Source organism: Penicillium oxalicum, chromosome VI, assembly GCF_001723175.1.
Source record: "Penicillium oxalicum strain HP7-1 chromosome VI, whole genome shotgun sequence".
Lineage (NCBI taxonomy): Eukaryota > Fungi > Ascomycota > Eurotiomycetes > Eurotiales > Aspergillaceae > Penicillium > Penicillium oxalicum.
In genome coordinates this window covers 869,806-893,831 of record NC_064655.1, presented here as the reverse complement: position 1 = coordinate 893,831, position 24,026 = coordinate 869,806, and the positions used below count along the sequence as shown (strand labels likewise).

The following is a 24,026-nucleotide window of genomic DNA, read 5'->3' as shown; positions in this document are numbered from 1 at the left end:
GTTATAGATGGAAATCGTGCACCTTTTCCGCGGGAGATTGTCGCTGCATGCAAGAAAAAAAAAAGCCTCCGACCTCAGCTGACTCTTCAAGGGATCGCTGGTCGGTGGAAGCATGCTGGAATTTTCTGTTCGGTAACCAAGCCCAACACAAAACCCGACAATCGGGCACTGCTCGCTTGGGGCCAAGCAGAATCTCCGGCCGTGAAGGCACAAGGCAAAGCCGAGAGGGGCGACTTCACACCATCGTGACAGTCGATTCGCGTATCAACTTGAGCTCTGGGTCCATCGTAAGCTCCGCTCAGCTTGAACCAGGCAACCTGAACCTGAATCTGGACAAGAGGACGGGGGCGTAGAGTATGGACATGAGAGGATGACAAGCACCTTGGCTTGTTTGGGAATAGATACCAAAGAAAACTCGTTGTGAAATAAAAAGAAGAAAAAAAAAAAGCGAAACTATGGTCCAGATATGACCAGTTGAGGACAAATCTGGATGGCGTCTCTGCAATTTGAGGGGGTGGTTTCTAGTAAAGACGAGAAGAAAAAAAAGAGGAAAAGGAAAATAACAAAAATAAGGCACCTCCTCAAAAAAAAAATACCATAATCCCAAATTGGATTTTTCCCGCTCCATATCGAAATTAGCATTTTCACGATTTCTAGATTATTCATTTTCCGTTTTTTTTTTTTCGCCTCTGCCCGGGTTTTTCATCGGTCTGGGGATTGGATCTGGAGAGAACTCCACGGGGAGACCAGACCCGGGGATGATGGAAAATCTCTGGAGAGTGTCCACAGACACATGGCCAAGCAGCACGAGGATATAAACATCCTCCTCTCCCCCCGATCTGCTCTCTTCCTTTCTCTTTTCATCCTTGTGATCCTCGACTCATCTCTCTCGGCTCTTTTGCTATATCGGCAAACTTTGAGCGGATCTCCCTTTGCTCTCTTTCGAGTTCAGATCTTGACCCTCCAGCTCAACCATTCTCTAGAAAAGACAAGACCCGGCTATCGAAAATGCCCGGTGGTGCTGTCGTCACTCCCTCCTCGGGGGACAATGTCGAGGAGACTCGTCTGGAGGCCCCCGTCACCATCAGGACTTACCTGATGTGTGCCTTTGCTGCCTTTGGTGGTATCTTCTTCGGTTATGATTCCGGATACATCTCCGGTGTCTTGGGCATGAAGTACTTCATCTCCACTTTTGAGAACCTCGTAAGTCACATTCGCCCAGCTCTTTCTCCTCACTTTTGACACACCGAACTCGTCAAACTAATCATACTTTCTTGGCCTTCCCTGTTAATAGGACCCTTCCCTGGCCGTCACTGACCCCAATGCCTTTGCCATCACATCCTCCCGCAAGTCCCTGATCGTCTCTATTCTGTCCGCTGGTACCTTCTTCGGTGCCCTGCTCGCTGGTGACCTGGCTGATTGGTTCGGTCGTCGTACCACCGTCATCGGTGGATGCTTCATCTTCATTGTCGGTGTTGTCCTGCAGACCGCCTCCTCCAGCCTTGGTCTTCTGGTGGCCGGTCGTCTGGTGGCCGGATTTGGTGTCGGTTTCGTCTCCGCCATCATCATTCTGTACATGTCCGAGATCGCGCCCCGCAAGGTTCGCGGTGCCATCGTCTCGGGCTACCAGTTCTGCATCACCATCGGTCTCATGCTGGCCTCGTGTGTCGACTACGCCACCGAGAACCGCATGGACTCGGGCTCCTACCGCATCCCCATCGGTCTGCAGATGCTCTGGGCCCTGATCCTCGGTGTTGGTCTCTTCTTCTTGCCCGAGTCCCCCCGTTACTTCATCCGCAAGAACGACAAGGAGTCCGCTCGTCAGGCCCTGGCTCGCATCCGTGGCCAGTCCCCCGACTCCGAGTACATTGAGCTCGAGCTGAGCGAGATCGAGGCCAATTACCAGTATGAGATGTCCGTCATCCCCCAGTCGGGCTACTTTGAGAGCTGGATCAACTGCTTCCGCGGCAACATCTTCCACCCCAACAGCAACGTTCGCCGTACCGTCCTGGGTGCCTCCCTGCAGATGATGCAGCAGTGGACCGGTGTCAACTTTGTCTTCTACTTCGGTACCACCTTCTTCAAGCAGCTGGGCACAATCCAGAACCCCTTCCTGCTCAGCATGATCACCACCATCGTCAACGTCTGCTCCACTCCCATCTCCTTCTGGGCCATTGAGCGCGTCGGCCGTCGTCCCCTCCTCCTCTGGGGTGCTCTGTGCATGGTCGTCTGCCAGTTCATCGTCGCCATCATCGGTGTCACCGACGGCAGCAACCCCCAGGCTGTCTCCGCCATGATCGCCTTCATCTGTATCTACATCTTCTTCTTCGCCGTGACCTGGGGTCCCGGTGCCTGGGTCGTCATTGGCGAGATCTTCCCTCTCCCCATCCGTTCCCGTGGTGTCGCCATCTCCACCGCCTCCAACTGGCTCTGGAACTGCATCATCGCCGTCGTCACCCCTTACTTTGTCGACGCCGACCAGGGTAACCTCGGTGCCAAGGTCTTCTTCATCTGGGGCTCCCTCTGCGCCTGCGCCTTTGTCTACACCTACTTCCTCATCCCCGAGACCAAGGGTCTGACTCTGGAGCAGGTCGACAAGATGATGGAGGAGACCACTCCTCGCACCTCTGCCGGCTGGAAGCCCCACTCCACCTTTGCCGACGAGATGGGCGTCACCTACAACGAGAAGGTCGCCCACGGCCCCGTCGTCACCCAGGTCGAGGCTTAAATTGGAAAAAGATGCATCTAATGGGAGAGGAAATTCTCTCGAGACTCCATCGGGGTCTTGATCGTTCAACCGAAAAAAGGTCTCTTTGATTTGAACTTTTCTTTAAAGGGTCATCATCAGACAGAGTTTTTTTTGCTGTCGATTCTCGATCTTTTCTTTCCCATGGTGTTGCCCTTTCCATCATCCACCTGAAAGATACCCTCTTCGCTTTGTGCTGGCTGGTTGTGATTGTTCCCAGCGAAATACCAGGGGTGTTTATGCGTTTACGTGTGCATGCCGCCATTTTGTTACCATTTTAATGAGGATTTTATTCCATGTCCCGTAATCTTTATCCAATCAATGAGAGAACTTTGCTCAACTCGTCTTTGCTCATTCAATATAAACATCAAAATCGAAGCTTTTGCCATTGCAAGCTCGTCTGGATCGACAAAAGTAGTCAGGGGCGCCTCTCGTGTTTGGTCAGATCCCTGGTGTTTTCACTCTTGGAGGTCAGCTACTATGGTCTTTATCAAGACTGTTTTTTTTTTCAGATCACAAGGCTACGACTCTATCAAGGGAAGGAATAAGTACATCAGAAGTTCGACAGTAGATCTCCTTTGTGTATAGTCTATTGAACCAATTCAAGTCCACTGCGAGCCGAGAGGGGCAGAGCAGAACGAGCAACACCCAGCCACGGGAGTTCTCTTTGACCCTCATTCAACAGGGCTGTCCCCATCCTATCACCGTTTCATTACTCCCAGGACACGATCATGGATAACCCTGTAGACTCAAGCCTATTGGCCTCCTTTTAACCTGCATGCACATCTTCCGGTTGCTCTTAACATATCACTTATTCTTGAGTGACTCCGAGACAATTTTAGAAATTAACCCAGTCGTTACAATCAGATTCCGTTTATATGAGTAACTACATGTGCATACATTGGGAAATGACCTCATTCATTTTGTAATCGCAGATTCAAGCTAGACTATCCCCGCCACATCGTCCACTCTTATGAAATCATCTTGGAAATACCATCGGACTCATAAATTCTCCTTGAAGTGTACCTTGTACGAACCTCCAAAAGGGTCCGGTTTTTTTTTTAAATAGCCACCCATATATTCAAGAAATGCACGAGGAAGAAACGCACCTCCTCCTCGGCGCAATCATTCTACTTTCCTCTACTTGCTCTACAGTATGTATTTTACACCAGAACGCAACGCGGAAAACCTCCGCTGCCGAGCCCACCAAAGCGGAACCCCCTGCGCCACCAACTCTTTTCGTTGAAGCGTTGCCAAGCTCCCGTGCCTGCCCGAGATTCGATTCGCACTTCTTGGCGGGTTCGCTCCCCTCGTATAGCGGTCCGCTCTGTCTTTAACTTCTTTCTTCTTCTCTTTTTCCCCTTTCGCCGAAAGTCACCAGGACAAATTGAGCAGTCGTCAAAAGCCCAAATTGAGCAGATGTAATTGACTTGATGTGATCATCCTTGCCAAGCTCTATCCATCTCTGCAAAAGCTTGAGCGCACCCCCCCCCTCTGTGCAGCAGAGCACCAAACAAATTGTGGTGATCATTTCCCCATCCGGCACGACAAGGAGTATTTTAGACCACCGGCAACTGACCGAGAAACCAGACAGGTCTCTTGAGAATCCATGGGCGTCGGCCGTGCATTACTTCGGTTGACGCGTCCGTCCCGGACTTGCGTGCGTATGCAGTCTTGGCATCCCCGTTGTTGACCGCGAAAGGACGGATTGGATGTGATTGCGGGACCAAGAGTTGCCGTGTGCTGGTGACTGAGCAAGACAGGGATTCTCGGCAAAAAGCTCACTTATTTGCGTTGCGATAATTGCCGAGATTTGGAAAGTTGGGTGTGCATTGGAAGGTGGGGGGGGGGGGGGGGGGGGGCAGGTGTAGTATGTCAACGTCGAGAGGAGGTCGATTCTAGTAATTCTCAGGTAGATTTCGTATTCTCGGCTTTGCTTGATGAGCGCAAAGCCTCGATTTAGTATCATTCTTTCTTTGGGGCCATTTTTTTTGAGGGTTTGATCTGTTTCAGACGGGCTGCGTCCTGGAGGCGTTTGTTGTTGAGACTCGGCTTGCGTAAGTGAGTGCACGGACTGTTTGGATTCCACGAGTCCACAATGTATTTCATGATATAGATGCAAATTGGAAGATTTGTAGGGCTTGGTCATCTGGCTAGACTGTGTTGTTGGGAGTGTCGTCGATCCTGGTCGTGCGGCCGTGGGCTGCAGTCATTAACCCCCCGTTATGGAGCCTAATGGACCTGGGGCGTTGTCGTGGATGTGAAATACACTTTGTCTCATTTGCAGGGGGAAAACCTGCTGTTTGACCTATGACAGTGCGACTATTGTATTCACGCTATGGTTAGTGGAGAAACTCAGTCGCAATCGCTGCAAATTTCGTGGGATAGAGTTGTTTCATGCTAGGTACCCTATTGCGTAGTCCTGGTGATGACCGAGAACATCGGACGGCTCTCTATCATGCAAGATTGGGGAATGACCTCAGTATAAATGGAGAGCCTTTCGCATCTCGAAAAGCCCTTAAATCTCATCCATCAAAGGATCTCTCAAACTTGCAAGTTCCCACATTTGCCCATCTCTGTCTGTTTTTTTTTTTTTTGATTATCTAGTCGTTTCGACGTCAATCATGGTCCGCTTCACTTCTGCAATGACGGTTGGCCTTGTCGGTCTAGCATCAATTGCGGCTGCTCATCCAGGCCATGACCACAAGGCTGAAGCGGCCGAGCGCCGCCACTTCGTCCAGAATTCGGGCATCCAAACCCGCAGCCTGTCGCAATGCGCGGCCAAACTGAAGACTCGTGGACATGAAGCAAAGAACATCGCTCGTCGTCACCATGCAGTTCGACAGATTCGTCGTCGCCGTGGCTTGAATCGAGGTAAGTGACCAAGCGGGTTACTTCAAATTCATGACCTATCTCTTTTGTTTGTACGAGGTGACTGACTCCACGCCCTTTCTTTTTCTGGGGGGCACCGGTCACAGATGCCCAGTATCTCAAGGCTCGAGATCTTGATAGTGTCTTGAGCACATCGCACGCATCCAATTTGACTGGAATTACTCCCTCGACCGATGCATCTGTGCTGTTTGGTTCCGAGGCCACATGCATTTTGGCTCCGGATGTTACCCAGGGTCCTTATTGTGGGTTTTCCCTCTGAGAGAACTCAAGTGTCAATTGCAAATGAGTAATATTGATCAATCTAACTCTGCTTTTATAAAAAATAAAAGATGTCAGCGGTGAACTCATTCGTCGAAACATCGTCGACGATGAACCCGGTGTGCCGCTCTATATGGACATTCAGCTCATCGACACCAACACCTGTGAACCTCTTCCTGATATGTACATGGACCTCTGGCATTGCAACTCGACCGTAAGTCCCTTTTTCCGCCTTTCACGGTGAACTTGTGAAACGGATAGAAACCCCCCCAAGAAAAAAGGATTGACCACCTTTTTTTTCAACTGCTTACTAGTTCTTTTTAATCAAATCACAGGGTGTATACTCGGGTATTCAAGCAAATGGCAACGGTGATTCCACCGACGCCACCAACTTGAACGCAACCTTTCTCCGTGGAATTCAACCCAGCGACGAAGAAGGCATCGTCCAATTCGAGTCCATCTTCCCAGGCCATTACACCGGCCGAGCTACTCATATTCACGGTACATCTCAATTCATCCATCCCCGACTCTTTCCCTTTTGTTTTTTTTTTACTGGTTTTTCCATTTGCCTCCTCCTTCTCGAATTAAACTAACAATCCCATCTCTCCCACCCCAGTCCTCACCCATCCCGTCAACGAGACAACCGTCCTCCAAAACAACACCATCTCCGGCCTCTACTCCTCCAAAACCTCCCACGTCGGCCAACTCTTCTTCGACCAAGATCTCATCACCCAAGTCGAAAAGACCGCCCCTTATTCTACTAATACCCAGGATCTCACCACCAACGCCGAGGATACCATTCTCGCCCAGGAAGCCGATTCCATCGATCCTTTCATGGAGTATGTCCTTTTGGGCAATGACCTGTCCGATGGCATTTTCGCCTGGATCACCGTCGGCGTGGACAGTACCGAGGATACCACCGTGACTCCGGCGGCTTATTATACCGAGCAAGGCGGTGTTGAGAATGAGAATTCTGGTATGCGTGGTGGTGGTGGTGGTGGTGCGGGTGGTGCTCAGCCCAGCGGTGCTCCGAGACCCAGCGGTGCGGTTTCCTTCTCCTTGGTCGCGACTCCATCATCCAGTGTATCTGGATCTACATCTCTGAGCGTTGACGCCTGCGGCGAAACAGTTGTCTAAGTTTTGTGCAATTGATGCGGATGGAAGTGAGCAAGATAGAGTTTTAGATCTCCGGAGAAAGAGGTCCTGTGTGACTGCTGGGTTCTGAGGTGAATGGAATGGCTATACAAGACGAGCTCGTCTAGAATTTGAGGTTGCCTATTGACTCTTTTTCTCTCTCTCTCTCTCTCTCGATACCGCGGTTTCAAGTTGATACAAGTACTACATTAGTATTTCCCAAGTCTTTTTCGTCCCAATCAAGCCGATTATGTCTGTCGGTGTATATACATTATTTCTTCACCACCGGGCCTGTCTTGAGTTTAGTCAGAGCTTGTGCCTCCCTTTTCTTCTTATGGGCTCGAAGCACCAGAGATGATCAATCAGGTAGCTCTCAATTCCCTAGCATCACTTTCTCCCCCATCCTGATCCCCCTCTATTACAAGTGTTTATTCTTAATTTGTGTCGATTGAGGTTACAGTCCTGCTTGGAGCGAAAAAGAAAAAAACACAGACACTAAGATATATGAGCTGTTGGCTTCTGAACACTCACCGCACGAGACGACGAGGATGTAGACCCCTTCAATATACCGAATATACTCCATGTATCGGTTGGAAATTTGTACCCTGGCTTAGACTCAATCTATCGCGGATGTTCTGGTAATTTATTTTCCTTCGGTCTTTATTAACAAAAAGACCGCTCAAGACAACAGCCAACCTCCCGCCCACTCGCGGGTGATACTACACATATCATGTCATTTCTGCGTCTGAGACTTCGTCATCCGACGGCTGATACGATCCCTCCTCAGACTGCCCACTCCTCTGATCACCCAATGTTTCCCTAGTCTCTAATGGTGTCGATGCCTCGGATGAAGTTGCAGATTGAATATGGATCGGGCCTTGGGCTGAAGGTCTGATCATGGTACGAGTTGCACGCGGCATATTGGGACCTAGTGCGGGCGGCGGGGCCACCGCTTTGGACGCATAAGTCGAATGTGGATAGGAGTATCTTGAGACTGGGAAGCGTTGTGGCGGATGATTCGGATGAATAGCTTGGTTGGTATGGAGGCCGGATGATGGGAGACGTTGTTGACCTGGCGGAAGAGGTGGTGCCTGGGAGGCTGGTCGTGTTGGTGGGTGCCAGGATTGTGTGGGTGGATCGGTGATAGCGAGATCTATTGGATGATTCCAACTTTGGGATTGTGTGCGAGTGACTGGTTGACTATATGATTCGACCTGTGGCTGAGAGGCGGATGCTTGAACGGCTGTTTGTGCTGATTCTTGGGTCGTATTCCCATTGAAAGGATATTGCTGCTCTTGGTGAGCGTCCATTTGAATCTTTCGCTCCATAACCTTTTCCACTGCCTCCAGCGATTTGATCTGATCCACCGTAGTCGCTGGCTGATTGAGCATCCAACGGATCGCCGTTCGGAGGCCTGCAAGGGCATCCTCCGGGGATGGAATCAACTCCTGCGGTGGAAGTGGATTGATGGATTCATCAAGTACAGACGTATCAATGCTGGGGTCGCGCCAAAGATTCTCGTCCATCTCATCGGCAATCTCTTCCTCGCCGGGATTGAGCCATTCCTCGAGTTGCTGGATAGAATGACCGCTTTGGTTATATGCAATGACCTTTTCGTACAGTTGCGTCATGTCTGGTAACCTGACCGCACGCAAATAGTCGGTTTGAGGTTCGATGAGTGAGCACTTGCGAAATCCTCTGTAGATTGTCGCATGAGGGACATCATGTCGCCAGACACGAGTGATCCAAGAGAGCGTGTGATACATACCGATGGTCTCGAGGGGTCTCTGGCCTAATTTGAAGGTGGCAAGCATGTAGCTTAAGAATTGCTTTCGATAATGGTGCTTTAGATGCTGAGTGATTCCCAGTCGCAAGGGCTGACGTCCATTCAAGCTTGAGCTATTCATCGGAAAATACTGAACGTGCACGTTGCTCGGCGGAGGTGTTGCTTCCATCGCGGCTGTGTGAGTGGGTTTGTCGTCCAGCAGCAACAAAACCCGTCGTTCACTACCGACGTGTTGGTAAAACATGAGCAGCCATTGGGACATGATATGAATGTCCACCCAGGCTTTTCTATTATGTCGCCATTCACATTCCATGGCCTTGAGGTTGGCCGTTCGAAGAGCTTCGGGCATTGCCTTATGACCGATTGCCCAGAGTGGGATTCGATCAGCCCCCGTGGCATTAGTGCAGAGAATCAAACAGACCCGCGCCCGATCTTTCCGGGGCTCATTGGGCAAGCTTATGAGTGAGTCAAATGGAGCTTTGCGCCACATGAGGCCTGTTTCATCCATATTGTAGATGTTCTCTTCGGCGAATTCCCCCGCAAAAGTGCGCAAGGCTTGCAGCTCCCGCCGAGTATTGGCAGGCACCACCGGTGCGGCATCATTTTGCGGTCCTTGGGCCAGAGTCTTCTCAAAGCGCTGGCGGAATTTATAAAGCCAGCCTTGACTGAACGCCGGGGTATCGAGATCGGCGTACTCGGGAATTTGGGGCCAAATCTCACGAGCCTTGTTGCAAATCGCATCCCGTGGCCACTTCACCCGTTTCGCGAGCCCTTTTGAGCCATTCCGTCAGACGCGCCTCCAGAATTGGCCACTGGGGAGGTTGCTGCCGCTGGGTCTTGGCCGCCGAGCCGAGATCCAAATACGCATATTTGGAAGATAAGATCAGTGACAGTGTTGACGGCGGAAGCCGTCGATTGAATGTGCGCTCAAACCACTCGCGAGAAGCTGCGTGAGTAGGTCGTTTTTCTTGAGCGCGGTGCCAGGCTCGCAGTGCCTTCTTCTGGGCTTCAGGAATGCCTTCCTTTTTTTGGCCAAGCTGAATGTTTCTTGTCATAGTCTGGGCCAATTTATCGCGGCCGTGGGTATATTTTTAGTTTTATTTTTTTTTAGTTTTATTTGACCCACAGCTCCCAGAGGAGGCTCTCCCAACACTTTCTCGAGTGGTTTGGTCTCGCGATTGTCAGTGATTCCAAAGGGCGCGACCAAGAAAGTGATCACAGGGAAGAGGGATTCACTCAGGCGGGAGTTAGAGAATAACCCAATCAGCAATCTTGAATCAGCGAGGCGGTGACCCCCACATGTGATTATGGCTATGGAGAGGTCTCCTGTGCTTTCCTATACTTTTTTGAAATCACAACACATCTGGCCCTCACGCCAAACCACCCATGGAATTTAATGAAATATCATGAAAAGAGAAGTATCATCGAACAATCAAGAAAAAACGGTGTAAGAAAAGCAGTGTGACAAAAAAGACAGGCAGGATTTGTGGCTAGGATTCAGTGTCGTTTCGCAGAGACTCGTCTCGAAAGTGTATCAGCAGGGAAAATCCAGGTCCGCCGTCGTTCACCACCGTACATGACTGAAATTTGAAGATTATGGTGATCTGAGCGACCACAATCTTCTATTTGGCAGGTGATGAGCCATTTCAGCTCCTTCAAGCTCGGGGATTCCTTGTACATAGACCGAAGCCGGCTGTCCATTCCAATTCCACGAGTTGGGATGTTGATAAGTCCCGGATCCTGCATCGCCAGACATTGATCCTGGGGCCGGATAACACTGGTTCGTGGCATCAGGCATCCCAACCGACTTCATGTCCGTACCTGATGGCTTTGTAGTATTGGATTCGACTTCACTCTTTGGAGCGCCAAAGCTGTTGCCCATTGCCCATCGGGCGGTGCGCTCGGTTCGCCCGTCCTGCGATGACATCCACTGGGAGTAGACGCGGTTGCGGCCCAGAACAAAGAACAGTATCACCAAAATCGCAACAAAACACACGGCTGCGATGACAATCCCTGCAATGACTCCTCCGCTCAATCCTTTGTTTCCGCTCGCACTTATATCAGGAGACACATTGCCGGATGAATCGCCGCTGCCTCCTGCTGCTGCTGATGTTGTTGTTGTCGAATTGCTGGGCAATGACTCGCTTCCTTCAGCCGGCATTGACTGACCCGGAACCAGCATATATGAATATTTGAGGGCTTTCTCGTACTGGGTCTCATACGTTTGCGTTGAATTCTGGCAGAATGTGAGAAGAGTGTGTTCCTTTCATTTGGCATAGACAACATTGATCATTCGATGACTTACGGGATTGATGGCGCCCACCATCCCGTTCTCCAAGCATGAGCCGATGGCCGTACAGTAAAAAAAGATTGGCTGCGAAGACATCGAACTCAGCAAGGGTACAATATCGACCAAGACAGCACTTTCTTCTTACTTGAGTATCATTAATCATCAAAGACCAAGTAGGCGGCTATGAGAATAAATTCCAAGCTGTGAGCAGACTGGTCTTTTCTCTCTCTTATTTCTTTCCCGGTGCAGAAACTGCCTTATACGTACTGGACCTGCAAGTTGTCCATCTTTGAGGTTGAAGCTGTCGAACATGCCAGAGAAGAAGACACCATCGCTTGCCGGGACACATGGTGCTCCAAAGTCTGCCTTCACCACGGAGTGATTTGTCGGGTAAAATTCAAAGACAACGATGTCGCCCGGGTTGGCCGACAGACTATGCGGGACGTAAGCGTGCGGACTGGATTTGGATCCGACTTGGATGGTGTGTGTCACGCTGCCCGTCGAGGTTGACGGCAAAGCCGCCGAGGCTGCTGTAACATGGTCGGTACTTCTCTCTGAAGCCTGTACAAAAGCTTTTGAGAATATTAAGCTCGCCAAAATAGCCAGTGTCACCATGTTTGATACTTTGGAAGGCATTTTTGGTGTGAGGAACTGCTGAGTGCGGCAACGAAACTAAACATCAAAGAAGGAAATCATCAATGATATCAAAGTTGCCGGAGCAGAACGGGAATTTGAACGATGCCTGACTGACCTGGAGATTTCGGTTGGACACTTGGGGCTGAGCATTCTTTCTTCGAGGAACCGTGGGCCAAGGCTTCAACTGCTTTGTTTACTTTGAATGGATGTTCCGTTCTGATAGCCCAAAGCCCCGGGCAGGGTACATCTTGATCTTCTACTGCGGTTGGCATTCATCGATTTCCTAAAAAAGACTCCAGTTTAATGCGTCCATTGATTGAGTGAAACTGGCCCCGTGGCAGGATTTCAAGGATGGCAAGAGCAGGTACTCGCGGAGTGTCTCAAATGACCCTGACTTCATTAAATCTTCATGAACAGATAAGGTAGACCGCTCTGTACTGTCCAGGCTCAGTTCGCTAGAATAGACATTCTCACCTGGGCAAAGAGGGTTTTTGACCGACCGAATTGAGATTGGTAGGCCGGTCACACCCTCAATGGTGTCCTTCATCATTCGCAGTGTTGATTACTATTATTTTTGAAACAGAGGAGACAGTGAGAGAAACGATACTGAGCACCAGTCAAAGCATAACTGGTGATCAGATACTTTGTTTGTTCGTTCGTCACCAACACGTGCCAGGGGTACCTTGTCGGATCTTGTCATTGGACAAATGATGGGCGAAGCCATAGGTGGTACTTTATGACCGAATTCAGTCTTCAAATCACCTAGCCTCAAGCTGTCAATCCTCAATATCTGCGATGTTCAACTTTGGTACTTGTTGTCCCGGAGATTCAAACCCGCAATTCTTAAAATTGGAGACCTACGAAATTCGACGGGAAGTCTGGTGTTCGCGAGTCTTTTGCTCATTCTAGCAATTCAAAATTGAAGGAAAAGGACAAATGAAGAATGTCGATTTCAAGATTGGGACGGGGCGTCAGGTATCTACCTTGACAATCGAGGTAGTTGACGCAATCATCAAACATTCAAAGGAAAGACTTTGCAGCTTTCTTGCCATGTCTTAGTACGATCCTGGGGCGTTGTGATGTCAATGTCATCAATTGGAAAAAAGAAAAACAAAAAATAAGCGATCGGCCCTATCCTAGTGTCCTGCAGAGCAGTCTTGGCGGAATTCACTACCATTTCGGGCACTAGCAGACCACGATAACCACTCGAGGCGTCAGCCACTGCGACTACTAAGCGTTGCCCCTGCTCGTTCCTCGAAACTGATAGAAGAATCTCACCAAACAGTGCAACAGCATTGGTCAAATTTCCATAAGCCACTTTTAATTGACTTACATAACATCGTTGCTGTTTCGTAGACATAAATAGCCCATCCCCGTCTCGCTGAGAGCAATGCAGCATCGCTCACCATTCCCGCAAAGTTTCAACTTGTGCCCCCTAGAAAATATTTTTGGGTTTCATCTGTACCCTTTCAACATGGCACCTACTTTGAACGTTACTCATATCGGCACTGCCACCGCCATCTTGGAGATCAACGGCGTCAATTTCCTGACCGATCCCTTCTTCTCACCGGCGGGATCTTCGTGGTCCAACGAAGTAGCAACCCTAACCGTGTCCGACGATCCTGCTCTAAAACTCGATCAACTGCCGGTCATTGATGCAGTGCTGCTGAGTCACGAGGATCACTACGATAACCTGGACGATCTCGGCCGTCAACTTTTGGACGGACGCCACGTCTTCACAACCATGGATGGAGCGCAGAAACTGGCTCCACGACCGGCAGTTCGAGGCATGAAGCCCTGGGAAAAGATCGAGGTGATCATTGCTGGAAAGAGATTCACTATCGTTGCGACTCCGACTCGGCACATCCCCGGGAACGAATGTACCGGGTTCATTATTACGGGGGAAGACTTTGGAACTGGTCGCGACGGTCTACCCAATGCGATTTACTTTACCGGCGACACTGTTTACTTTGAGGAGCTCAACAAGATTGGGAATCAGTACCATGTGCAGGCGGCCGTGATGAATTTGGGTAATGCGCATGCGCCCAACTTTGCTGATCTGAGTGCACCCCCGATGCAAATCACGATGGATGGCAAGTCGGCGGCTAAATTGTGCCGTGAGATTCGAGCCGATGTTTTGATTCCCATGCACTACGAGTCGTGGACTCATTTCACTCAGTTTGGAGCTGAGTTGCGAGAGGTCTTTGCCGACGAAGGGATCAGTGACAAGATCCGTTGGCTCAAGGGTGGAGTGAAGATTCCTATCTTCTGAGCTTAATAATCTGAGGAGTGAAGTGTCATTATCAAGAATGTTCAGATATAAAATCCCTCGCATTAAAGTGAATCTTCGCCAAGTATCAGACGCGGTGCTGACAACAACCCCTTATGAACTAATCGTATAACGATTGCCCTGAGCAGATCTAAGCCACCTTTGTCACGAGCCCGGTGTCTTTTAAACCAGGCATGTGCGATTTGAGCTGGAAAAATTGCCGAGGCTGGCCCAAAAAGCTTCATCTCGTCTTGAAGCAAGTATTCCATACTGGCACATATCAAAGAGACCAAGCGGTTCCCATCAGCTGGGATATCCAACAGCAGCTCTTTGCGAATGATCGTATGTTTGGGCAGCCTCTGGAGAAGCTTATCGATTTCTAGTAAGCAGATGACGCGGGCAGACCAGCAATGAGTCATTCCGTTTGCTTCGGAAATGGTCGAGAACCATGTTGAGCTCAAGGAATTTTGCGAAGCGGTTATAGGGCGCGGACCCAAGAAGTCGATTTTGTTTCCCAAATCGCTCTCCCAATTGCACAACCTTCTCCAGGCTTCGAGGAGCGTTTGAATTAGTTCGCCTGCGGCAATTTCGTTACCGATGGAGGAATCTGAATCCAGAGAATCGATCTGACAGAGAATCAACGATAAAGTTGCTATTTCACTGTAGAGTTGTTGAGTCGGGCTTGGTTTATCATGGGAAAATGGAATGTTGATCCAGCTAGCAGAAGCCAGAAAAGTGGGTTGGCGATCACAAATGGCTGTCGCAATCTGCAGCTCGGTCAGTATTTCCTCCATGTCAGATCTGATTTCAAACTTACGATTATTGGCCTGAAGCCTATGAAAAGACGATGGAGTGTCCCTGATTGGAAAACTTCTGGTCCATAGCTCTGGAACAATTTCCCTACCGCACTGAGGTGTAGTTGGAGAGCGGGGACAGAATCTGGTAACATGAGCTAGGACAGGTCAATGACTGCCTCGCAGGGGCCCGTAGACGAGACCCAAGTCAACTCACCTCTACCAGTGTAAGACACATGATTGCGGGTAGCAATTCCAGGGAGAGGCCCTTTGAAGCGATTTGTCCACGTAATGTATGAATAGCATCATAGTAGTTTTGTGGAGATTCGACGTCACGTGAAGGTGATAAGCTCTTTCTTTTAGAGCCGATTAGAGTCGCCAGAGCCCGCGTAGATTTCGAGAGCACCGTTGTGTCGGAAGCCAGACATGGCAGAGAAGGAAGCACGTCTACCCACTCGCCACATATTCGGTATGGCTGTGAGGTGGGACCGCTCAGGGCATCAAGAACTTCGGGAAGAAAGCCCGTTCTGACAATTCCTGCAATCGTGTGCATACATTCGGGACCTTGAGACAGAGAAACTAAACGGGGCTCCTGTCTGAGCATCTGCACCCCCGGTTGTTGACACTTTTCAGGGCGAAATCTTGTATCGGACCCGAGACTGGTGCCACGCCTCTGTTGTGAGGTCCTTAAAATTTGGCGATCCAGCCTTGAGGCTGGCAGCGTGCCATTGTTCTTCTGGTGAACAAATATCCAGTCACTTCGGTACCCGGGACATGATTTTCCGGTCATCAGGCACTGATTGCATGCAGGCCGCTTTCCATCGCACTGGTATACAAGTCAGTCGATATTTTGTAACTTGACAGGGCTCAACACATATCACTCAGAAAGGAGAGCGCGTACGCCTAATTTCCGATCGCGACAAGTCTGACAAACAGTTCTTTGCTTGATCTTCATGATATTTGAGAGACCAGATGTTGTCGATCAATGAAGCTTTGGCGATAATTGTCTATCTTCTCAGTCAGACGGCAGAATAATAAACACTAGACCTGAGACTTGTGTTTGCGAGATGGACATCAACCCGATGAAAGCCCGCTTGGCGCTCATCGCAGGAATTGGCGCTTGAAAGATGGCGAGCTGAAATCAAAACAGACAAGCCCTTGTTCTCCACTCTGCCGACGACGTAGAGAGAAAATCATTGCACCCTAACCTTGTAGAGTTCAATGGGTGAATCATCACCTCTCGTTCCCTCTGCGTGATGCCAAACGTGGAGCTCGGGAGGATAAAAGTCTTGGCGGAAATAGATGCCCGATCTGGATTAGCGCCAAGCCACCTCCCCACCGCGGCGTTCGAACAGTCCACATCACGTCACGGCCCGGCTCCGTGTATGCCTCAGAATTCAGGTACTGAAGTGCGATACTGTATCTGAGTATACGGCTATGCGCAGCACAGAGATTAAACTTGTATGGGCCAATTTGCACGGGAAGGCGAGTGTCAGAAGCTGGACAGTTCACTTTGCTCCGTATTCATGTCCAGCGCTACATAAGGGCCATTGCGCCTTTGACTTATTTGGGCTGCGTCGAGACAAGAGTTCGAAGGCAGTTGATAGTCGCGTAGAACTTACTTGATATCTCGCCTAGCCTTTCCCCGCCGTCTACAGGACTGGATATATACCCTGTTAATACTGGCAAAAGCCTTAGGGCTGGAACATCAAAAGGAGGACAAGCATATTGCAGAGCTCAAGGTACGCTCAGTCCAGTGACAATAATTTATGCCTTTTCTGAGAGTGATAGACGGTTTCATGCTTTAGAAGCTCGGGGCATGAAGCCAACAATGTACTCAGGGTTGACGCCTGCGTTCCTCTTTGCGTTTGATCAATCCTCTCAGAAACTCACTCACCCGGACTACATCACCGAGTTCTGCAATTGTTCCGATGTAGCCGTCTGGCCGGACGACAGCAAGGGCACCTCTCTTCGGGTCAACTCCGTAGATGGTATACACGTCTTCCTTTTCTTGTCCACTGTAAAAGGACATCTCCGAGAAATTTTTGACTTCACGCGGGATGTCATGCCACATAAACGGTCGAGGCAGATGGGGGTGAACCACAACTTGTTCTACCAGTGAATCTGGGAATTGTTGAATCATCTCTCCCAGTGCAGTCAGCGTCTTGAACGAGGTCCCTCGCGGTTCTAATAGATCCGAAGAGGTCAGGCAGAGAATGCGGAATCGGCCGGTGGATGCAAAATCTGTAATACTGTGAGCAAACAGGTCACCTCTCATTTCATGTGGCATCTGGGGGGGAACATACCATCTTGGAGATCCCGTGGACAGCCATCTGCGTGTCGTATGACGCGCACATTCAAAAGCCGGCGACCTGGGCGTAAAATTCCAGACAAATAATTCGTACCGATGATTGGGTTCTCGAGTCCTTCAGGTGTCCTATTCACTGCAATGTTCTCGGGGTATTCGATACCGCATCCGCTGGTGAACCCGTTGCCTCGACTGAATACTTCCAGAAACTCTTCGTGTGTCAACCCTTGAGCACCGTCTTCGGTGCTGCCAATCTTTCCCGAGAACATGGACGAGAATGCCTTGTCGAATGCGATCAACTCCTGGGCAATGTTCCGCCGTTCTGTTTGATACGTGTCCAGGAGCGGATCTGGAGCTCCATCAAGTGGCTCAGGAATCAAGCCATTAATGCGATAAGCCAGTTTCCAGGCCAGGTTGTACGAGTCCATCATTGAGACATTCATCCCTTGTCCAGCCTATCCATAAAAAATTAGACTTTATTCTCCAAGAACTGATTACAGGTCATCATACCTTGGGACTGTGTGTATGGCAAGCTGAAGAAAATTAGGGTGTGAGCACGGGATTATCACTCTATAGGTGGAGGTCACGACTTACCATCCCCAACAATGAACACCCGATTCATCCCCTTCGAGTCCTTGACCGAGAAACTATCGGTGACTCGCTGTCCAATTTGGTACGCCGCCCACCAATCGACCGCCTCGTCAGTCTTTGGACGAATGAAGTAAGGTTTAAATGCCGCTGCCGCATTTTCGAAGATGGTCGTTTCCGTCACTTGACTACGACGAGTCCTTGCATCTATTGCGGCAGAAGTATTCGAGCTCTCCGATATCTGTTGATCACTCGATGGCTTATAGTCGCCCGGGACCTGCACATAGAGTCTCGTCAAATAATCACCCGAGGCAATACGCTCGCGAGGAATCACCATGACCGAGCCTGCGGGGGAATGTATGGCACATCTTCGACGAATGTCAGGAAAGTCGGTGTCCACGATGAGATCGATCACGCCCCAGATGTGATCAAGCGACTCGCCCTCGAGTTTCAGCCCCATGGCGCGTCTCACCGCTGAATGAGCACCGTCAGCACCCACCAGATACTTTGTTCGCACAGTGCGACGGTGTCCATCCGTCTCAAGCTCGGCCATCACTGGGAAGTCTGCATTCCCCTCCTCGTCGATTTTAACACCGATGAGCTTGGTGTTCCGTTGCACACCGCGTTTGGAGTAGCGTAGCAGGTCTGTCTCCAAAATTCGCTCGATTCGACCTTGGTGAATCGTGACTTCGTGGGGATAACGTGCTGGAACCGCCACATCTGGAACGAGTGATGTGCGCTCAATGATCTTCGCTTTGTCCACGGAGGGATTCCAGAAAGCAACCTATGCTTTCGACCGTCCGTCAACCGGGGTTTCCTGATTTCTAGCAGAATCTCACGATGTTCAGATCTCTTACCTGCCACATCTGGCACCCCTCGGTGAGTATCTCGTCGGCCAGTCCCAGTGATTTCAGGGTTTCGAGTGTACGGGGTTGGAGACCATCGGCTTGGCCCGATTTTAACGTGCTTGGTTTCGAGTCCACACAGAGCAAGGACTCGTCACTCAGCCCGTATCGTGCCAGCAGCAGTTCGAGCATGAGCCCCGCTGGGCCAGCTCCCACCACAACAACCTCGTATTGTTCATCTGTGCTCTCGGGTTGGAAATTTGGTGCAAGTCGAGGCAGTGGCAGTGCGAACGATGGGAGAACACGCAGGTCACGGGCCGCGGCGGAATGCTCGGTAAAGACTGGCATTTTGGTCGCACGAAGTTACGATGTTCCGAAGCCGATGGGGAAGCGTGTCTCTGAAAGTCTGGGGTATCTCAAGACGCTACCTTTGTTCCAGACATACCATTTAAAGAGCATTCTTCCGAGTCGACGCACGGGGGTTCCGCCGAGGCCGTGGTGGGGCGTGTTTGACTTTGGGTGTTCAGACACACGACAGCATCAAGCTTAAGAGTGCGGCTAGTGGATATGGAACCAAACAAGACTGCATGGAGGATTCTTCACAAATTTCCGGTTCAGAAATCTAATCTGCATTAGCGTAAATCTTAACTACAGGGCCATCTCCTAGTGGACATCCAGCGGTGCTCGGCATGGTGGATCGGCTTGGTAGGCTTCAAGTAATCCGTGAGTAATCAGCCCGCGAGGTGTTTTTCATGGCGGAGATTGGCCCGGAAGATGGAGATGGGTATTCCTTCACGAGGAGCACCCTGAAATGACATCTCGTAGTGTCAAGCAGTTGAGGTCCAACTTAGTTCCAGTTGGCCGATGAGTGCCCGATCGATTCATTGCATGGCTATTTGAGAGATCATAGTAAATTCTCTTTTGCTGTTCATCGTGTATGGAACTTTGGTCGAAGTTATGCTGGGGGGAAGCTGTATGTAAGAACCTTACGCAAAAAGCTTGGCGCTGGATCGGTTTCAGATTTGTCATCGGAGTAAAGGCACGATCAAACCGAACCACTTGTCAGCTGCGAACTTTCGCCCGGCTGTGTTCTGACTTCAAATTACAAAGGAATCTCTTTGTCTTTCTGTTTCATTTTATTTATCTTTTTGCAATGTGCCAGGATGGCAAAACCTGAAGGTTGAAAAGCGTTGAGACTGGCACTGATAATTTATTGGTACATGTAATCTTCCATCGATCGCCGGCAGGGTATTATCTTCCAATTTGTACATAAACGACATGTGGATCAAGCACGGGTATAGACAGATTCCTGGTATAGATGAATGGGAAAGTTAAGTATGATTCCGCCGAGTGCGACAGGTTGGAACCCACCTACACCTAAGGAAACAGAAGATACGCCCGTGGGTCATGACCTTTGGAATCCGATCTATCGTCACCAGTACATACTCCACCTACAGGATGAGGATTTGCAAAAGACATTCACAATTTCAGTGTCTGTCCCGCCCTTACATGCTTTGGACTCTCCACGAAATGACCGTGTCCACTCCGAAAGGCGAGCTCGAAGCGAGACAAATCACGTACTTATAGCCTTGCGTACTATATTTCTGCGTGCATAAATCAACAAGTGAGCAAAAACATACCTAAAGTCCCTGAGATCAGCCTATTTGCCCGATAGGTTCGAATCTGTTGAGAACCAGGCAGGACCAGCCTACGCATACCCCGCAGGTGGAGGCTTCCAATACCTACGGTCGGACGCTGTCACATGTATGTGCACGCACGTACGTAGGTCCACGCAACCACAGCATAGAGTCAGCCTGACAGATCTGGTGTCATCGGCAGGGGTCACGGCAACGAAAAAAAGAGATGGACAGCCGATTCCGAGATTGAAATCATGGGCCAGAGGCTAATTGACAGGTTGATGTGGTTGTGTGACAGATGATTCGATTCCTTGAATGACTTGTGTGATTCAACCTTCCACGGTCGTATATGCGGTCTGGTTGATACGAGTTGGAGAAACGATCAACATCTACAAAATCTGATGGTGCGGGGCCAACCTCGGGTCTGCGCGCGGAGGGGTTCCCCTCTCCGGGAGTCCCCCGGACTTTTGGTGGTTAAGAAAAAACCTCATGGGTAAATTTGATAAAAGGGAACTTGTAGTCAGGGGGGAATTTCCGGCAAGAACTATGCTTCCAGTGGAGGTGATGATCGAATCGGGGGAAAGAACCAAACTCTTTTGTGTAATTTTTGCTTGCTGAGGCAATTTTGGATTGCAGAGAGGAGTCAATCTATGGTTGATATCAGGAATGGCGGTTGCAGGTCACCATAATCCACTTTTGTGGAGGCGAACAAGCGTGTGGACATGTAGGGATGATCTGTCGGTCGGGATTCACTATTTCAGGCGTCCTAGGCCTACCCTGCTCAAGGAAATTTTGATTGTCTGATCAACGATAAGGCGAAGCCGCGGAGTCCGCTCATTAGGGCGGTAAAATGTCCGGGTGACGGGATGTGCGAGAGAACGGCTCTCCGGGTCACTAAGTCTCAGTCAGATATGACATACATATTTAAGTGCGTAAGCTAGAAATAGGAAACAGCTGCCTGGGTAAGCTTGAGAGCTTCCATCCAAACGCGAATACACCTTTTGGTGGAGGAATTTCTCTCGGAATTTATCTTCACTGAGAGTTTTGAAACTTATCTTGATTTTGTTCCCAACACACAGTACCACGTTCAATCTCCCTCAACGTTCTAATCTTCAAACATCCCAGATATTCATGATGGAATGGTCCTCAGGCATGCTCGCTGGCTTCTTCTCCAAGAGATCCACAGGCGATCGTGGTTCGCAGCCCGCTCCTACCGTGTTTATCGAGCCTCGAGCTGTGGACGAAAATCGGCCGGTCAGAGTAGTCATCATCGGTGCAGGCATCTCAGGCATTCTTGCCTGCATTCGCCTCGTTCAAAGAATTCCCAATCTGGAACTGTGTATTTATGAGAAGAATGCAGACATCGGTGGAACTTGGTTCGAGGTGAGGCTGAAACTCCTCCTGAAGCTCTTCGTTGAGGAACGAATGCAAGCGGGTTCTTGATACTGTGCACCCATGTTTTGTCCTTTCCTTTCTGGCTTCACTCTTTCTCCGATTTTATCTGATAATGAGTCCTCCTAGAATCGATATCCGGGCTGCGCATGTGGTAGGTCATCAATGTACCCTTGGAGCAACTAGACATCACGAAGCCTTACGGCGCAAGGGCATGTCCACTGTTGATGGGTGCTGACCCGTTTCATTGTTCAAGATATCCCAGCGCATACCTACCAGGCAACTTTCGAGCCCAACAAAAGATGGTCGTCATTCTACGCCTCATCAGCCGAGATCCACCAGTACTGGAAAGACGTTGTGGAGAAATACAAATGCATGAAGTACATCAAGCTCAAGCATCAGGTCAAGAAGGCCACTTGGGTGGAAGAGGCGTCAAAGTGGCATATGGAAGTAGGTGGCCCCTCGGATACATCAGTCATTGTACCGGACTCAGCTACTGACCGCCATTGATGGCTAGATCCTAGATGTTCAAGGTGATTCCTTGTTCGCCGACCAAGCGGATGTAGTCATTCAGGCTACTGGCGCGCTCAACAATTGGAGGTGGCCTAAAATTCCTGGTTTGCATGACTTTGGAGGCAAACTGCTCCACAGTGCGTCGTGGGATGAAAGTTATGACTATTCGGTGGGTCTCGGTCCTCCTATATCTCGTGAAAAAGAAGTTGCAGGGCTGAACTTTCGTTCCCAGAATCAACGTATAGCCGTGATTGGGAATGGTTCCAGCGGCATTCAAATCGTTCCAGCAATGCTGCCAAAGGTAGCTCATATCGATCACTATGTTCGTAGTCGAACCTGGATCGCTCCCTCCTTTGCGAGAGATTATATCGAGCAGCATGGGGAAGGACTGGACAACTGTGAGCCACCTTTAAGAAGCCCTGGGTTGAGTGTGTTCTCAAATCTTCTCATTCTTTTGTCACAGACACTTTCACTCCCGAGGAAATCACGACATTCCAAACCGATCATCAACAATACCAAAAGTTTCGAAAAAGTGAGTCGATACCTTCTGTCTGGGGGTGTTTTAATTGCAAAATCGATGACTGAACCGATGTCTCACATGTAGATGTGGAACTCGAATTACAATCCGTTCATGGAGTCACCCTGACAGGTCACCCCCAGCAGCTAGGGGCACTGGAAGCTTTCACTTCCAATATGAAGAGGCGGTTGGCGAAGAACCCCGACTTAGTGGACGACCTCATCCCCTCATTTGCCCCGGCCTGTAGACGTCTAACACCTGGTCCAGGTTACCTCGAGGCCTTGACGGATGAGAAAGTAACCCTGATCAAGTCAGAAATTATCAAGGTTGATGACTCCGGTATCATTACCGCCGACGGTCAACACCGCAAGGTTAATGCTATCGTTTGTGCAACTGGGTTTGATACCACCCACACTCCGCGCTTCCCAATCACAGGGCGAGGAGGCCTGACTCTGGCTGAGCGATGGGAGAAGAGCCCCGAAACTTATCTTTCTGTTGCAGTGGATGGATTTCCGAATTATTTCCTTGCCTTGGGGCCCAATTCTGGACTGGGTGATGGGAACTTGCTCATCCTGATGGAGCGGCAGATTGACTATTTCACCGAATGCGTGAGAAAGATTCAACGCGACCACCTCCGTGCGATGTCGGTCAAAACGGATGCAGTCCGGCTGTTCGCCCAGTACTGTGACTCATACTTTGCGGGCACGGTGTTTGCTGGCAATTGTCGGAGCTGGTACAAGGGTGGTACTAAGGACGGACGGGTGATTGCACTCTGGCCTGGTAGGGTCGCATTGTCGGCGGATTTTGTGGTTGCAGCGGTTTACTGATGGAAAATAGGGTCTTCTCTTCATGCGATGAAGATCTTCGCAACTCCCCGCTGGGAGGATTTTGACTTTACATATGTCAACGACAATCCGATGGGCTGGTTGGGTGACGGCTGGACGGAGAATGAAAAGCTCGATCAGGTCAATGTTGACTACCTCGACGATGATCAAGTTGATTTCCCACAGCCCCCGAAGGCGTGTTCGGTCAATACCATGTGATGAAGGCCTGAGAATGACTCCTCCGGGTGATGAGACCAGCTGTGGCCAGGGACCCTCAGGTGGTTGATCTTACGGACATTTCCTGTAGCAGATCGGTCTAGACTCGAGACTCGAGGACATGTCCAGTGTTGTGATCTTGATTGTTATAATTCAGCCCAGGCGTTCCGTTCCACCCCAGTTATCCCAGATGCTACCCACACTCCGCGGGGTATCTTTTTAGTTTAGAGTTACTTAGTGGCTTCCAGCCACTTCAGCCATGAAATGAGATGGTTGCCTTCGATCCATCTCGTGTGCATGGCCGGAGAGACCAAGAAGGACGGGGTGGATTCTGCAAAGCGTGCATTCGGCATTTCACGAGCCTGGCTCACCCTCTGCGTC

General features: G+C 50.0%; 6 protein-coding genes across 6 annotated transcripts; 4 read left to right on the top strand and 2 right to left on the bottom strand.

Annotated features, from left to right (window-relative positions):
- Positions 1-1,008: 1,008 nt before the first annotated feature.
- POX_f07612 (Major facilitator-type transporter ecdD) lies at positions 1,009-2,728 on the top strand (the record flags this gene model as incomplete). Its single annotated transcript, XM_050116407.1, has 2 exons — positions 1,009-1,203; positions 1,295-2,728. The coding sequence occupies 2 exons, from the start codon at positions 1,009-1,011 to the stop codon at positions 2,726-2,728; spliced, it is 1,629 nt and encodes a 542-aa protein (XP_049966546.1).
- A 2,642-nt stretch (positions 2,729-5,370) lies between these two features.
- POX_f07611 (uncharacterized protein) lies at positions 5,371-7,033 on the top strand (the record flags this gene model as incomplete). The annotated part of the gene is made up of 5 exons (XM_050116406.1): positions 5,371-5,620; positions 5,725-5,880; positions 5,968-6,110; positions 6,232-6,397; positions 6,513-7,033. The coding sequence occupies 5 exons, from the start codon at positions 5,371-5,373 to the stop codon at positions 7,031-7,033; spliced, it is 1,236 nt and encodes a 411-aa protein (XP_049966545.1).
- A 725-nt stretch (positions 7,034-7,758) lies between these two features.
- On the bottom strand, positions 7,759-11,742 carry POX_f07610 (uncharacterized protein; the record flags this gene model as incomplete). The annotated part of the gene is made up of 6 exons (XM_050116405.1): positions 7,759-9,481; positions 9,537-9,853; positions 10,495-11,052; positions 11,122-11,190; positions 11,252-11,287; positions 11,374-11,742. 6 exons carry the CDS (start codon positions 11,740-11,742, stop codon positions 7,759-7,761), a joined length of 3,072 nt encoding a protein of 1,023 aa, XP_049966544.1.
- A 1,474-nt stretch (positions 11,743-13,216) lies between these two features.
- POX_f07609 (uncharacterized protein) lies at positions 13,217-14,014 on the top strand (the record flags this gene model as incomplete). Its single annotated transcript, XM_050116404.1, has 1 exon — positions 13,217-14,014. The coding sequence occupies one exon, from the start codon at positions 13,217-13,219 to the stop codon at positions 14,012-14,014; it is 798 nt and encodes a 265-aa protein (XP_049966543.1).
- A 2,628-nt stretch (positions 14,015-16,642) lies between these two features.
- Positions 16,643-18,894, bottom strand: POX_f07608 (uncharacterized protein; the record flags this gene model as incomplete). Its single annotated transcript, XM_050116403.1, has 5 exons — positions 16,643-17,049; positions 17,112-17,568; positions 17,624-17,646; positions 17,708-18,485; positions 18,559-18,894. 5 exons carry the CDS (start codon positions 18,892-18,894, stop codon positions 16,643-16,645), a joined length of 2,001 nt encoding a protein of 666 aa, XP_049966542.1.
- Positions 18,895-21,317: 2,423 nt separating this feature from the next.
- Positions 21,318-23,648, top strand: POX_f07607 (uncharacterized protein; the record flags this gene model as incomplete). Its single annotated transcript, XM_050116402.1, has 7 exons — positions 21,318-21,566; positions 21,705-21,729; positions 21,832-22,025; positions 22,093-22,486; positions 22,552-22,620; positions 22,693-23,385; positions 23,443-23,648. 7 exons carry the CDS (start codon positions 21,318-21,320, stop codon positions 23,646-23,648), a joined length of 1,830 nt encoding a protein of 609 aa, XP_049966541.1.
- Between the last annotated feature and the right edge of the window lie 378 nt (positions 23,649-24,026).